This window comes from Ceratotherium simum, chromosome 13, assembly GCF_057802395.1.
Source record: "Ceratotherium simum simum isolate JZ-2026a chromosome 13, ASM5780239v1, whole genome shotgun sequence".
NCBI classification, from domain to species: Eukaryota; Metazoa; Chordata; class Mammalia; order Perissodactyla; family Rhinocerotidae; genus Ceratotherium; species Ceratotherium simum.
This window is the reverse complement of record NC_141912.1, coordinates 39651195-39666545: the sequence shown is the minus strand read 5'-3', so window position 1 is coordinate 39666545 and position 15351 is coordinate 39651195. Positions and strand designations below refer to the sequence as shown.

Genomic DNA, 15351 nt, shown 5'->3' with positions numbered 1-15351 from the left:
CATATGTTAGAGCAGGGGTTGGCAAGGTATAGCCTGAGGGTTAAATCCAGCCCTTTTCTGTAAATAGTTTTGTTGGAACATAGCCAGGTTCATTCATTTACTTATTGTCCACTGCTACTTCTAGGCTCCAAGAGCAGAGTTGAATAGTTGTGACAGAGACAGTATAGCCTGCAAAGCCTAAAATATTTACTATCTGACCCTTGGCAGAAAGTTTGTCAACTCCTATGTTAGACGGTTGTGTCACACATTAGATGATTGAATCACACATGATTTGCTGATACTCCTAAATAGCTCCTCTTTTTTTTTTAATCATTTTATTTATTTATTTTTTAATTATTTATTTATTTTTTCCCCCCCAAAGCCCCAGTACATAGTTATACATCATAGTTGCACGTCCTTCTAGTTGCTGTATGTGGGATGCGGCCTCAGCATGGCCGGAGAAACGGTGCGTCGGTGCGCGCCCGGGATCCGAACCCGGGCCGCCAGCAGCGGAGCGCGCGCACTCAACCACTAAGCCACGGGGCTGGCCCTAAATAGCTCCTCTTAAGCTGAGTTTGGTCTTTCATACACAGGTGATTGGAGATGATTCAGTTTTTAGGGTTTTCAAAGGGAGGTTGCAGTTGAGGGAGAGGGATTTGCCTTGGCAATGAGGGGAGTATGCTGGTGGTCCTCTGATGCTCCTACTCTAGGGGGCCAGAAGTTTGTTTACTCACCTGAGGAGGGTGTCTCCTTGCCTAATTCACCCTCCATGCTCTTCCACAGCACATTCCTTGCTGTTGCTCCCTCTGCTGGGGGTGGGCATGGAGTAGCAGGTGACTGGAGAACTGGAGAACTTCCACTGCAGTCTCTGGGGATAAAGACGATTTTTCACCCACCTTGATAATAATAGATCTGGATGTTGAAGTTTAAAGATTAGGAATGGCTTAAGCTTTTTTTTTTTTGTGAGTACGATCAGCCCTGAGCTAACATCCATGCCAATCCTCCTCTTTTTGCTGAGGAAGACTGGCCCTGGGCTAACATCTGTGCCCATCTTCCTCCACTTTATATGGGACGCCGCCACAGCATGGCTTGACAAGCAGGGCATTGGTGCGCGCCGGGCATCTGAACCCCAGGTCACCAGCAGCGGAGCGTGCGCACTTAACCGCTACACCACCGGGCCGGCCCCAGGAATGCCTTAACCTTTAATCCTGGTCCAAATGGAGAGTTCAGGAAGGTGTGGAGGTCTTGTGGAGAGAGCATATCTGGCTCAGTTCCCGTAGACTCTGGTGCAGTCGAGGGGTAGCTGCTCACCTTTGAGCTCTCAGCCACACCTCCACCTCGGGCACCTGATTGCCGGTGAAGCCTCTCATCTACTTGCTGGGTTACTTACACCTGAAAAAGCAGTACGTGCAAATACAGCAGAGATTTAAGAATATAAACATTTTTAAGTTTTCGAAGAACATAACCCCCCTTTCTAATAGGTCTAATAGGTAAAGCTCTTAATCAAGTTTTAGCTCTTTGATTTTCAGTTACGTTTGTAGAAAGGCATTGCATACAAAAGCAAGGAAGTACCTGTAAATAAGATTAAATGTGTAATGATATTCTGGTAAACACAGGCAACCTGATCATCAGAACTGCAAGTTTCTTTTTTTTTTTTTTAATTTTATTTTTATTATTTTTTTAAATTTTTTTCCCCCCAAAGCCCCAGTAGATAGTTATATGTCATAGCTGCACGTCCTTCTAGTTGCTGTATGTGGGACGCAGCCTCAGCATGGCCGGAGAAGCAGTGCGTCGGTGCACGCCCAGGATCTGAACCCAGGCCACCAGCAGCGGAGCGCGGGCACTTAACCGCTAAGCCACGGGGCCGTCCCCCAGAGCTGCAAGTTTCGACTGAAAGTTATAGTTTTGAGAAAAATATTGGGGTTATTCTTTTTTTGAGGGGGCTTAGGATGCTTACTGTAAACTTTCATTAATAAATGTCAAGCTATTTGTGACTTCAGAAGATTATAATTTTTTATAAAATATTTAAGGTGGTTTCAGGCCAAAACCTCTGAAATTATTTGAAATCTGATGATTTAGTTTATTCTCTTTGTGATTTAGGTCTAGATCTGTGCCTGAATGACTTTTCTACTGAGTTTAGTTAGTTATAGCCAACCTTTAAAAATGTATCGATAGGGGCCAGCCCAGTGGAATAGTGGTTAAGTTCCCGCACTCTGCTTCGGTAGCCCAGGGTTCACAGGTTCAGATCCCAGGCATGGACCTATGCACCGCTTATCAAGTCATGCTGTGTGGCAGGAGTCCCATATAAAGTAGAGGAAGATGGGCACGGATGTTAGCCCAGGGCCAATCTTCCTCAGCAAAAAGAGGAGGATTGGCAACAGATGTTAGCTCAGGGCTAATCTTCCTCACCAAAAAAAAATAAATAAAATAAAAAATAAAAATATATCTATGCTAAAAGAGGAGTTCTGGTTGTTGATTTTCCTTTTCCAGAGGTACTGAGAAATAAGGGACCTGTATTTGGGTGCAGTTTTCTAGATTGTGATGGCCCTAAGTGCTATCGGTGTTTGAAGACTTGCACTTTTTGCTTTTTTTTAAGTATTTTAAGTTTTTACTTAGCTATGTTTATGGTATGTGATTTTCTAAGTATACTCTCCTCCCCCTACTAACTCTCATCCCTTCTTTATGTAATAGATCAGCGACTATCATCTCTTCTACAAGATGAGTAACAGCCACCCTCTTCGCCCCTTTACTGCAGTGGGGGAAATTGATCATGTGCACATTTTGTCTGAACATATTGGTGCCTTGTTGATTGGAGAAGAATATGGCGACGTCACATTTGTTGTGGAAAAGAAACGTTTTCCTGCCCACAGGGTAATTTTAGCAGCGAGGTGCCAATATTTTCGGTAAGTGTGTAATACTTTTTGAAGATTCAAGTCACTTGTAGAAAGCCCTGGTATTTTCTACTCTATGAAAAATATGTAACAAAGCATAACAGCAAATTCTAGGAGTGCTTCAATTGAACTTCTATAAGAATTTCATCTTTGTAGACTTTTTGTTATTTTTTGAAAATCCCCTTTTCCTTCAGGAACCGTCTTAGAATTAAGGGGTTAGAAGACTTCCCAGGCTAGACTGTACCTGATCAACCATTTTTCAAGGTCTCAAGAATATTTCTCAGGCTGAGTCTTAATTGCCCTCGCCTTCTCCTTACAGCTGATGACTAATGGAACTTATACTGACTTATTGGCAGATAGGCTTCTGGTTGTATAGGTAGACTGACTCTAGACTTGCTAATGAGCATGTATACCTCTTAGTTTCAGACTACTGAGGTCCAGGACCTGTAGGTAACCCCACAGATCTGTCTCTAAGACATGCAGTTTGACAACCGTAAATTAAAGGAAACTTAAGTATTTGCTGAGACTAAGTTTCATAGTTATATTAGAACTAAAACTAAACAAAATATTTGTGTATTAATTAATGTAAAAATCCTACTAATACTTATATGTAGCTATTGTTTTTTACTCAAACCCTTAATTTCCAGGGTTATAAATGTTAAACTGAACTCTAATTACTCTACATTTTACCTAATGTTAGTTAAAATGGACTCATCACTGAATTATTGACTGAGTGATAATTTATTCTTGATAAGTCCATAGAGTCCATATCCATAAAATCATGGATTTGCCTGGGAAACTTGATCTAAAAATTGAGATGCCAGTGGCTTAGAGAAAATTTCAGTTACCGTCTAGTGAAAACTATAGGCTGATTTTTATAATTAGAATTAACCGAGTCAGCAACACAGCAATACCTAGAGTAGTGAACTTCACACATTGCAGTGAAGTTTGTCTCTTGGAAATATTTACTATTTAGCTAGAACTCATACAGTACTTTATACACATTTTTTAGTACGTTCCATCTTGTAAATATAAAATGCCACTGTAGTGAAGCTAAGAGCTTAGAAAAGAGAGGAGTCTATTAAGAGTTCTAGCTACCACTCTCCTGTTCCCTTATAGTGCTCACCGCTACCAAGGCAGCTGGCCCTGGTCTAGTCATTATTTGTTACCAGCCTCTGTCCTCTGCACACTTTTCCTTTTCTGTTTCTTTTCTTACTTTTGGTCTATTCATTACTATTAAAGTGTTTTTTAAGAGTCCATTCTTTATTAAGTCAGAACTTTTCAGCCATATGTTTAATATTTGTTAATATTATATACCTTACCCTCTTTCACAAATAATTGGAGACAACTGTATGTAGGTATCTTTTAGGTGATCAGTATATTCTTAAAAGAAACTCAGATATTTTTAGAAATTTGAAGATCACTTTGAGTGAATGGAATATATCCCCCTCACTTATTGACCTTGTTCTTGATGTGTCTTTGTGGATATTGAACCTTTATGATATCTGATGGCTCACTAGGCTAAACTCAGAGCCATTACCAATGCTATCTTAGACAGATTCTCATTGCTGACGCTGTTCATGTGCAAAGGAAAGTTAACTGTTAGCAGTCAGGAGAGGCCTGCCTAAGTGTCATAGAGCCTGTCAATTCCAGATAAGGACAAGCTAACTGTACAGGAGGGAACTTTCCACAAGTTGGGGGGCTCATATTTAGGGTTCCAAGGCAGCCTCATCAAACCACTTTTAAAGCATTGAGAGAATCTAGGTAAATACCATCGATCACACTGGATTGGGAGTAGATCTTGGCAAGATCTTAAAGTCATGGTTGGATGCTCTCTGAATTAATGAGAACCTTCAAAGGTGTTTTAGGCAGCGTATAACGGTGTGAAGAGATGTGCTCAGAATATTGGTGAATCTTTTGCTGGATGGTTTCATCTATTTCCCTGAAGCAAGCAAGAATACCAGGTCCTGGGGGAGAGTGGGAGGAGTTCCAGGCAGGTATGGAGGGAACCGTTGAAATGCTAGTCCTGCTCTGAGCTCTTAGGAACAGGGGGAGTCTTTTTTGCCTCCTTATTCTCTTGCTCTCACTTTTGCACGTTTTCTTTATCATTCTTTACTCTTCCTTGTCTGCACTCCTCCCTTGTCCTCCTCTGGCCGCCCTTCCTTCCTGATGGATTGGAGATTTAATTGGCTCATATTATTCCTCCTAGGGTAGTAGAGGTAAAAATTCAAATTCATTACCTGACTGGATTGTCTAGTTCTTATTTTTTAGATGAACAGATAAGCAATAATGTGGGGATTTTTTTCAATCTGAAAAATACTGAGAGACAGAAATAAAAGTCAAATCGTCCATAATCCCATCACCAATTTCATTTTTAATTTATAAAGTAACAAATGAAAGTCCTTCTCTCCCAACCATCTAATCTTATTCCCCAGAGACAACCACTGTTAACATTTTAATATGAATTTCCCCTGATTTTTCTCAATATAGATAGGTATTGTGTATACACATATAAGTATGTGGTATACACTTTTTTCCCTGCACCACTTACAGATCTGCAACTTGACTTACTCACCTACTATATCCTGGACATCTTTCCAAGACAGTATATTGATCTCCCTTGATCTTTCTAATGGCTACATAGAATGTGTATATCACAGTTTTTTCAACCATGTTCCTGTTGATGGACATTTAAGATTTTTTTCCAATGCTTCCATTGTTGCAGAATATATTGTAATACATTTATTTTTACCTTGCTGAATTATTTCTCTAGAATTGAGTCCTAAAAGTGAGATTAGAGTTGAAGGGTATGCACATTTTATAATTTTTTTATTTATTTATTTCCCCCAAAGCCCCAGTAGATAGTTGTATGTCATAGTTGCACATCCTTCTAGTTGCTGTATGTGGGACGCGGCCTCAGCATGGCTGGAGAAATGGTGCGTCGGTGCGCGCCCGGGATCCGAACCCGGGCCGCCAGCAGCAGAGCGCGCGCACTTAACCGCTAAGCCACGGGGCGGCCCAAGGGTATGCACATTTTAGATTTGAATAGATATTACTTGAATTACTTTCCAGAAAAAGGGTCCCCATTTATACTCTCAAAGCAGTGCATGAGAAAACCTGTTTTTCCATTTCTTTTGCAGCACTAAATATTAACAGGCTTTTTAATTTCTGCCAGTCTGACAGGGGAGAATGGCACCTGAGTGTGTTTGTTTTTATCTGATTATATGTTTTCTTCTAGAGTTTTACTTTTCAAACTGCCTTATTGACCTTTAACATGTTTATATTGATTTCACTGTTCCTCTTAAGAGAGCACTTGCATCTTTCTATTTAATGAATGTCTATTACGTATGTTGAGCTCTCAGGATATTTCATTAGTCCAATTGTTTATAGAATTAATTCAAAATAGTTTTAAAATCATTTCTTTAGAGAACTATTTAAAATGATAACTGCATTTCTTCATATGCACTGAATCTTTGTGAGATTAAACAAATTTATGTTTGTATAATGTTCATAACCGTTATTTCATAATTTTGTAGCAAATCTTATTTGAGGTTTTCTTCATGTGTTTCTTCTCTGATGTGCAGAGCATTACTGTATGGTGGAATGCGAGAATCTCAGCCTGAAGCAGAAATCCCTCTCCAAGACACCACTGCAGAAGCATTTACAATGCTCCTCAAATACATCTACACTGGGCGGGCGACGCTGACAGATGAGAAGGAGGAGGTGCTGCTGGACTTTTTGAGCCTGGCTCATAAATATGGCTTTCCAGAGCTGGAGGATTCTACCTCTGAGTATCTCTGCACCATACTTAACATTCAGAACGTCTGTATGACTTTTGATGTTGCCAGTCTCTACTCACTTCCCAAGTTAACTTGCATGTGCTGCATGTTTATGGACAGAAATGCTCAGGAGGTGCTCTCAAGTGAAGGCTTCCTCTCCCTTTCTAAGGTGTGTCATTGTCTACAAGTAATTTACAGGCGTGCATTATTTTATTTATACCTCTACAGTAAAAATATAGCAATTCACTAAAAATAAAAAAATAAAAATCATCAGTGTGAAAGAGGCTGTCTATCTAGCCACCTGCCTCTAGCTACTGAGACTCTGGATCGTATAAGAGAGAGGCAGATTGCTTCTGTTTTCTTTGAAGGTTCTTCTAGTAAATTCTCTGTGCAAAAGTGACTATGCTGCTGGGTGGTTGTTTTCAGTGTGTTGACAGCAGATAGGCTCCTTTGTGGTGTTGCAAACTATTTTTTGGTTTTGTATTTCTCTGACAGAGAATGCAACTAATAATTCCTTCTAATGAGAGGGAAAATTCATAAAGGAGATCTGATGCATCATTGGATGTCTTTTAAGTCACTGCCTTTTTTTTTTTTTTTTTTTTCCTGGTTCAAAATTCACTGTTATATGGTGTAAAATACGTGTTTTGCACTGTATAATAGCTAGAGTAAAACCATTTTGCTCCAATCTTTCTCTGAACCCTGGTGGTTGTCTCTCCTTTCCTTTTCTGTGTTCCTCCTAGGACCTGAATATTTCAAATGAGAAAAGCTATTTGAAAAGCTACGTATCTTGGTTTGAGTGTAAACTATGATTTTTATTATCCTACTTAATTTTTTGAGGCAGGAGTCTTCGAGGGTTGCACCAGTGTGGCTGGAGGTCAGTCTGGAAATCTGAAAACCAAAAATATGGTAGTGCAGTAATACTGTGGAACAAAAGATTTTGAATTTTAAATGCCAGATGTATCTTACTGATTTACAAATGTAAATTCTTCTGAAGGACCTGTAAGGACTAGCAGCGTCTCATGTTGCCTCTTTTCTTCTTCTTTTATTAAAGATGGGGGTGGATGTGTTGGAAAGACTAGATGTTTGATGTAGTGGTACAAGATGCCTATGGCTATTCACACAGCCATAACGGACAGGAGAGTGTGTGGCACAAAGAATAAGGAAAGAAGAAGGTCAAAAAGAGTTAATTGTTTAAATATCAGTGATACTTGCAGTTCTGTAAGGTTTTACTGGTTGATCATGCACATGGTTTAGCTCCATAATAACTCAGATTTTTCCTTTTTATCCTTTTCAGACAGCACTTTTAAACATCGTATTAAGAGATTCATTTGCAGCTCCCGAAAAAGATATTTTCCTAGCCTTGTTAAACTGGTGTAAGCACAATTCGAAGGAGAATCATGCTGAAATCATGCAGGCTGTGCGTTTACCTCTGATGAGCCTCACTGAACTTCTGAATGTTGTGAGGCCTTCGGGACTGTTGTCTCCTGATGCCATTCTGGATGCTATTAAAGTTCGATCAGAGAGCCGGGATATGGACCTCAATTACAGAGGCATGCTCAGTGAGTACCTGTTTATCCTAATCTCACCAAGAAGTTTTGTTTGCATCCTATGAGTCTCAGCTACAAAACTATAGTGCAGGTGTACGTGGTGTCTGTGGGTCTAAGAACATAACAGTTCTGCTTCCTATGGGATGCCTTTCCCTGTCCCTTCTGTTAATTCCTCCTGAGATTGCCTAGCCTTTGTAGACCCCAAAATAGGTATTTCTTGCCGTTCCTGGATAAATTTCTTCAGCTGCCCCCTAGAATGTCAGTAATAGACACTTTCCTGAAAAGCTTGTTCTCATGCTGACACCTTTCCTCCCTTCCTCCATCAAATCAATACTGAGTACATGCTATGTACTTATTGTTATTTTAGGTACCATGAATATGGAGATTCTAAATAACAATAATAATAGCTAACACTTATGTAGCATTTCCAATGCTTGCGTGGTAATTTTTCTTATTAATAAAAATTGTAGCAATTAACACTTATAAAGTGCTTATTTGTATCAATAACAGTCCTACATGATCATTTAATTCTCACAACAACCCTTTGAGGTAGGTACCATTATGCCTCCATTTTACAAATGAGGAAACTGAAGCACAGAGAGGTTAAATAACTTGCCCAAGGTCACACAGAAAGATGCAGAACTGAGAGTCAGACCTAGGTAGTTAGGCTCCAGAGACTGCATAATTAACTGCTAAACTATGCTGCATAAGTGCAAAATATAGTCTCTGCCTTTGATCCTTTTAATTTCATTGTGGAAATAAGACATACTCCCATGAAAAGTTAAATGCAACAACGATCAAGATGGGTACATACTGCGAACTTCAGAAGAGGGCGTGGCTTGGAATGATTTTGGGAGATTTCACAGAGGTTGTGAAGCTTGAGGTGAGCCTTGACCTTTGATTTGAGTGGCATCAGGGTGGGGTGCATTTCAGATGGGAGGACTGGTGAGGAAAATAGACCGAGGTTAGAGCATTTGAAGGGCCATGAACAGAAGAGCTTGCCTAGAGTAGAAGGTTTATGTTGATTAATAACAAAATCTGTAAAGGTCAGCTCAGGCAAAATCATGGAAGTCTTTGAAACTAGATTGGGATTTTGCTTATGCACAGTGAGAAGCTGATTTTAGAGAGGGGGAGAAGCATGAGGACAGTCGTGGTTTTGAAGTATTGATCCATGGTGCTGGACTTGATGATTTGGAATAGGGGAAAACTGGATTCAGGGAGACCAGTGAGGAGGGTATTTAACTTGTACACTATTGATACAACCTTAAAGTACGTGGCAGGGAAAATGAAAAATAATAGATGTGTAGAGGAGATACTTTAATTTTTTTTTTAAAAAATTAGAGCTTAGTGATTCTAGGGATTTAAATTTGAGGATTAAGTTTAGGAGGAAGTTATTTTATCAAATCTAAGAAACCAGAAATTCTGCGGCATCATTGTTCTATGTACAACTAAGAAAGCAAACAGGGCCGGCCCTGTGGCTTAGCGGTTAAGTGCGCACGCTCTGCTACTGGCGGTCCAGGGTTCAGATCCCGGGCTTGCAGCGACGCACCGCTTCTCTGGCCGTGCTGAGGCCGCGTCCCACATACAGCAACTAGAAGGATGTGCAACTATGACCTACAACTATTTACTGGGGATTTGGGGAAAAAAAGGAGGAGGATTGGCAATAGATGTTAGCTCAGAGCTGGTCTTCCTCAGCAAAAAAAAAAGAAAAAAAGAAAGGAAACAATCTTGCCAATTAAACTGTGACACACTAGTATGTCTATATCCCAATTTCAGAAATGTTAAAATTTGAAAAAATGTGTGTCTTAGAATAAATGGAACATGGTAGTTCTTTGAAGAAGATGCTGAGCTTGTCTTTAGACTTATTGAGTTGGAGGGTTTCCAGGACATCTAAGTTCTGTCTCACATTAGTCATTTCCCTGAGTGATCTTTTCCTTGACCGTGGCTTCAGACACTCTTCTTGAAATACTGATTGACCTTAAATAGATGTCCTAGGCCTGGACTTCTCTCCTGACTCATCAGATTTATATTTCTTTTCATCGGGCATAGAAGAGAAAGCATAGGTTTTTGGAGCCAGCCAAATTTGACTTCAAATCCTGAATTAGTCACTCCTGGTTGTATGACCTGGTATTAAATTAAATAAGGAATTTTACCTTTAGTTTTATATCTCCTAGTATTGTTATGAGAATTAAATGAAATAATGTGAGCAAATAATATGTGTAAGCTCAATATAGGAAACCATTGTTATATTATCATTATTTGTGTTCTTCTTCGTTTGTGTAGGAATTATCATGTTGTTTTAACCATTTTTGTTTACTTATCTTTGGTCCGTGAAGGCAGAGATGATCTTTGTAAGGCCTCTTGATGTTTATGTCCTCAGAATTTTACACACTGAATAGCATACAGCAGACACTTGGTGAGTGAATGCAAGGAGAAATGTCTAATAGCAGTGGAAGCACGTTACTGTGTTTAAAAAGCAGTCAAAGCTGGTGATAAAGGAGTTGAAATCTGGGCTAGAGTACAGAGAAGGAAAGTAACAGTCAAAGTCTGGGTCTTGGAGAAGACCTATAGCCAGGGGGCTGAAGGTAGGGAAGGAAGAATTCGAGAGGTAGGAGAAAACTGGGATAGGGTTACAGAAGTCAACAGAAGAGAGAGCCTTTGTATGGAGAAGGTGGTCGATGGTATCTAGTGATGCTGGGAGGTCAGGAAGAATGAGAATTGAGAGAAAACTTTTGGATATAAATTGTGGTGAGTTGGTAAGTAGTCTGGATAGAAGCTTGGCTAAACAGGGAGTTAGGCCATGAGTTTGAAAAGACAGTAAATACATCTGATATGGGAATTGAAGTGAAAGGTAGTAGAGAAACAGTAACTAGAGGGATCAGGTTGGGAGAGGTCCAGGAAGAGATTGGAGGTGCTAGAGAATGGTGCTAGTTGAGGGTCAGCCTTGGATAAATGTGGGAGGATGGAGTGGGGAGAGGTAACAAGATGAGTAATATAATTTTAGCCTTTCTAAATCCTCATTGGGCCGGCCCCGTGGCTTAGTGGTTAAGTGCGCGCGCTCCGCTGCTGGAGCCCGGGTTCGGATCACGGGCGTGCACCGATGCACTGCTTGTCAGGCCATGCTGTGGCGGCGTCCTATATAAAGTGGAGGAAGATAGACACAGATGTTAGCCCAGGGCTAGTCTTCCTCAGCAAAAAGAGGAGGATTGGCGTGGATATTAGCTCAGGGCTAATCTTCCTCACAAAAAAAAGAGGACCCAAAGGAGGTTTTTAACTTACCAGTGATGATTCGTCTTTCTGGGAAGATGAACTATTTTTATATATATTTATATATATTTTGGACTAGTTATAGATATATATAATGATGAACATTTGTCTATACACTTGGGGAAAGGGAACTAACCTTTTATGACATTATTTTTTTTCCTTAGGGTATTTGAACTTCTTGTACTCAGATGATTCCCTTACTGTTTAGTTTTGTCTTGGCTGTGGAGATACTTCTGCCTTGAAAGTTAGTGCTTTTTCTATTCAGGCTGAGTTATACTTTGTTTTGTGTGTCTCGGGTTTTAGACTTTGGGAAAGAGAACAGTAATTTCTTGTTTCTTCATGTTTACAGCAGGGGCATATCACCACTTCCATCCTCGAGATTTCTTTATTGGATAAAAGTCAGTCTGTTCGTAGGCCTGCTGAGTTAAATTATTGGTTAATATATAAATGTCTGTGTGTATTTCAGTCTGTGCTGTAGGTACAAGGTACCATGTACCTATTCCCATAGTTTCCAGTACCACAGACCGAGGGAACTTGCCACTGTGATGTTAGAATTGTTGCTTTTCTTGCCTAGACTCCTACTAGACTGAGCTTCTTGAAGACTGTAACTGTGTCTTCTCACTTGTATTTTCCAGCATCTAGCACAGTGCCTGAATCTAGACTTTTTAAAATAAATAGGTGAGGGCCGGCCCCGTGGCTTAGCGGTTAAGTGCGTGCGCTCCGCTGCCGGCGGCCCGGGTTCGGATCCCGGGTGCGCACTGAGGCACCACTCCTCCAGCCATGCTGAGGCCGCGTCCCACATACAGCAACTAGAAGGATGTGCAGCTATGACAGACAACTATGTACTGGGGCTTTGGGGGAAAAATAAATAAATAAAACCTTTAAAATAAATAGGTGACTTAATGAATCCATCCCTTGCTTCTAAACTAGAATTTAAAATTTATCTCACTTATCATATAAAAACAGTAATAACAACAATGAACCTTTAATCTTTTAAAACTCTTTGACTTCTATTACTATTTGTCTTCCCAACTATAGTTTATAGTATGTTCATCTGTAAACTAGGGGTTCACAAGTCATCTCTACTGAGTCTTCCTCTGTGGAGGCATTTGCTGTCTGCTATGTATCTTGTCTCCATTGGATGGTGAGCTGTTGGAGCGCTGAGTCCAACTCAGTGACCAGCACATAGAAGGTAGCTTAGGAATTTTTTCTTCTTTAAATAAGTAGGGTGAAGGTCCCATTCAGCTCTTATATGTTTTCATTCTGTGATATTTATAAGTAACTTGCCTAAAGTTAGCAAGTGCTATTGATGCCCATGCTGGAACCAAAGTGCTGATCTCACTCACATGACTAGTGCTTGATAGAATCTCCTGCCTGGGTTATTTTCTATTTCTGTTTTGTGGGTCTTTGAGTACCAGTTCAGTCTGATATGAAAGGAGACCTTCAGACAGTGGAGATACAGCAAAGGTAAGGTAAGACAGGAGTTGTCATGACAGTCATTGGTAATGGCACACTTATTGAGGGGAGCATCCGTACATCTTCAGGGAAGTCGAGTTGGGAGTAGAAGATGATTTAGGAGAGAGATTGAGTAAAGAGATTGCAGTGGGCAGAGAACTAAGTGTGGATCCAAAGGATCAGTCAGGGTGAACAACCATCTCAGCCTAGATGTAACAGCGAGTTTAGGAAGGGATGATTAAGAACGCAAAGCAATTAAAGAAAAACACACAATAATCCGTCTAGCACCACTCAGATTCTAGAACTGTGTAGCGAGGGGCAGGCCCTACTCCATTTCTCTGTAGTTTTTCTTTTTAATAATTGGCTTGTTTCCATCTAGCCTGTAGAACTTCAAAGCTTAATTTTTTTCCTTAATGTTTGTGAAATGCATCAAAAATTACAAATGTGAAGAAAACTATTATTGTTATTTACTATCTTGTTTAATCCCTACCACCCTAAATATTTTTTTTAATAAATTTATTTATTTATTTATTTATTTATTCCCCCAAAGCCCCAGTAGATAGTTGCATGTCACAGCTGCACATCCTTCTAGTTGCTGTATGTGGGACGCGGCCTCAGCATGGCCAAGAAGTGGTGCGTTGGTGCGCGCCCGGGATCCGAACCCGGGCCACCAGCAGCAGAACGTGCGCACCTAACCGCCAAGCCACAGGGCCGGCCCAACCACCCTATATTTTTCGAGAGCTCTTGTCTCTACCGATAGACAAATATAAGCAATAAGAATATTTATGGTTTATTTTATTATGACTTGAATTTTCTTATCGCTTTTTCTCTTAAATTCATCATTTAACTATAGATTTTGCAAAAAAATACTTGAAGTTGTGTTTTTGTCCTGTGAGATACTCAGATTATAGTTACCGTGAGAGAATTTCCACTTGTGTAAATGTTCCCCATTTTGAAGTGAGAGATACTTTCAGGGAGTCTGTATCAGGAACAGTTAGAAAAGTTCTCAAGTACTCTTGAAATGAACTTCAAAAGAAGACTTAGACTTGTAGTAGAAGTCTTCCATTTTAGACTTTTAGTTACAGTTACTTGGAACTCTTGTGCCTAGTATGTTATTCCTAGCTTGATAAATTTTAGAGGCGAAGAAGCTTATATTTAGAGAAAATCAAAGGATAGCGGCAGTTTCTAAATCTGAAAGCTTGAATATTCCCCTTTTTGGCTTGGTCTTGACTGGTGGTGTCAGAACTGGAGGAGGTGGTTCCAGTGGTCAGCTGCAGCAGACTTTGGACCGGCACATTTTATACCTAGCAATCAGGAAACAAATGCTTCTTTGTGTGTGTGTGTGTGTGTCTTCCTTCACTCCTCTGAGAATCTCTGCCGGCAGGAGGGCTCTGGGCCCCAGGAAGGCACCTGGAGGGAGAACTCAGCCTCCTTGGGTTTTTTTTTTTTTTTTTTTGTGAGGAAGATCAGCCCTGAGCTAACATCCATGCTAATCCTCCTCTTTTTGCTGAGGAAGACTGGCTCTGAGCTAACATCTATTGCCAATCCTCCTCCTTTTTTTTTTTTTCCCCCAAAGCCCCAGTAGATAGTTGTATGTCATCGTTGCACATCCTTCTAGTTGCTGTATGTGGGACGCGGCCTCAGCACAGCTGGAGAAACGGTGCGTTGGTGCACGCCCGGGATCCGAACCCAGGCCACCAGCAGCGGAGCGCGCGCACTTAACCACTAAGCCACGGGGCCGGCCCTAGCATATATTATTGTAGTATGATATTTACAGTAAGCCTGTGAGTGGGTTGGGCAAAGTATTATTATTTTTAGATGAGAAAGCAGATTCAGACAGACTAAGAGGCTTCACTCAGGAGTAGTGGATAGTAGAGCCTGAGTCTCAAACTTAGGTTTTCTCACTTTAAGTCCACCTTTTTTTTTTTTTTTTTCCCCCTATATCAGACTGTTTCTTTCCTCTGGGACTTAGGTAACCTTAGAAGGAAGGGGTTGGAAAGAGGAGGAAAATATGGTTTTCCCATTAGAAACCCTTCATGAGGGAGGTGGCAGGGCAGAGCCCCTGGAGACGGACTGCCTGGGTTCTAATCACAGCTCTGCTACTTGCTGGCTATATGACCTTGGGCAACACAGTCCTTTTAACCTTTCTCTGCCCCCAGTTCCCCATCTGCAAATGGATGTAATAGTAGTACTACACTCAAAGGATTATTATGAGGAGTAAGTCAAAGGAATTAATAAGGTTTGTTAAATAAATGAAAAATAAATATGAAGAATGTGTATGATTACCGTGAGCTAATAGAACTTAGGAAGTTATAAATCTGTAGCACTTAAGCTTCTGGTGGTGAGAAGTTGAGCATGACTAGCGTTTGTTTTGTTTTTTCCTGAGTTGCCTTAGTCTTTTGCAAGTTAACTAACCCACTCCAACCCCCATTC

At 40.5% G+C, this 15351-nt stretch overlaps 1 protein-coding gene across 8 annotated transcripts in view; it reads left to right on the top strand.

Moving 5' to 3' along the window:
* BTBD9 (BTB domain containing 9) overlaps window positions 1-15351 on the top strand; it is a 400982-nt gene that overhangs the window by 45956 nt on the left and 339675 nt on the right. For all 8 annotated transcript variants that reach the window (XR_015554128.1, XR_015554129.1, XR_015554125.1 and 5 more), the window contains exons 2-4: window positions 2671-2882; window positions 6455-6818; window positions 7944-8208. Coding sequence is in view for 3 of the 8 variants with exons in the window: in XM_087438547.1 (XP_087294673.1) it covers window positions 2671-2882; window positions 6455-6818; window positions 7944-8208 (841 nt within the window). In the remaining 5 variants the exon portion in view is untranslated. The remainder of the gene's footprint in view (window positions 1-2670; window positions 2883-6454; window positions 6819-7943; window positions 8209-15351) is intronic.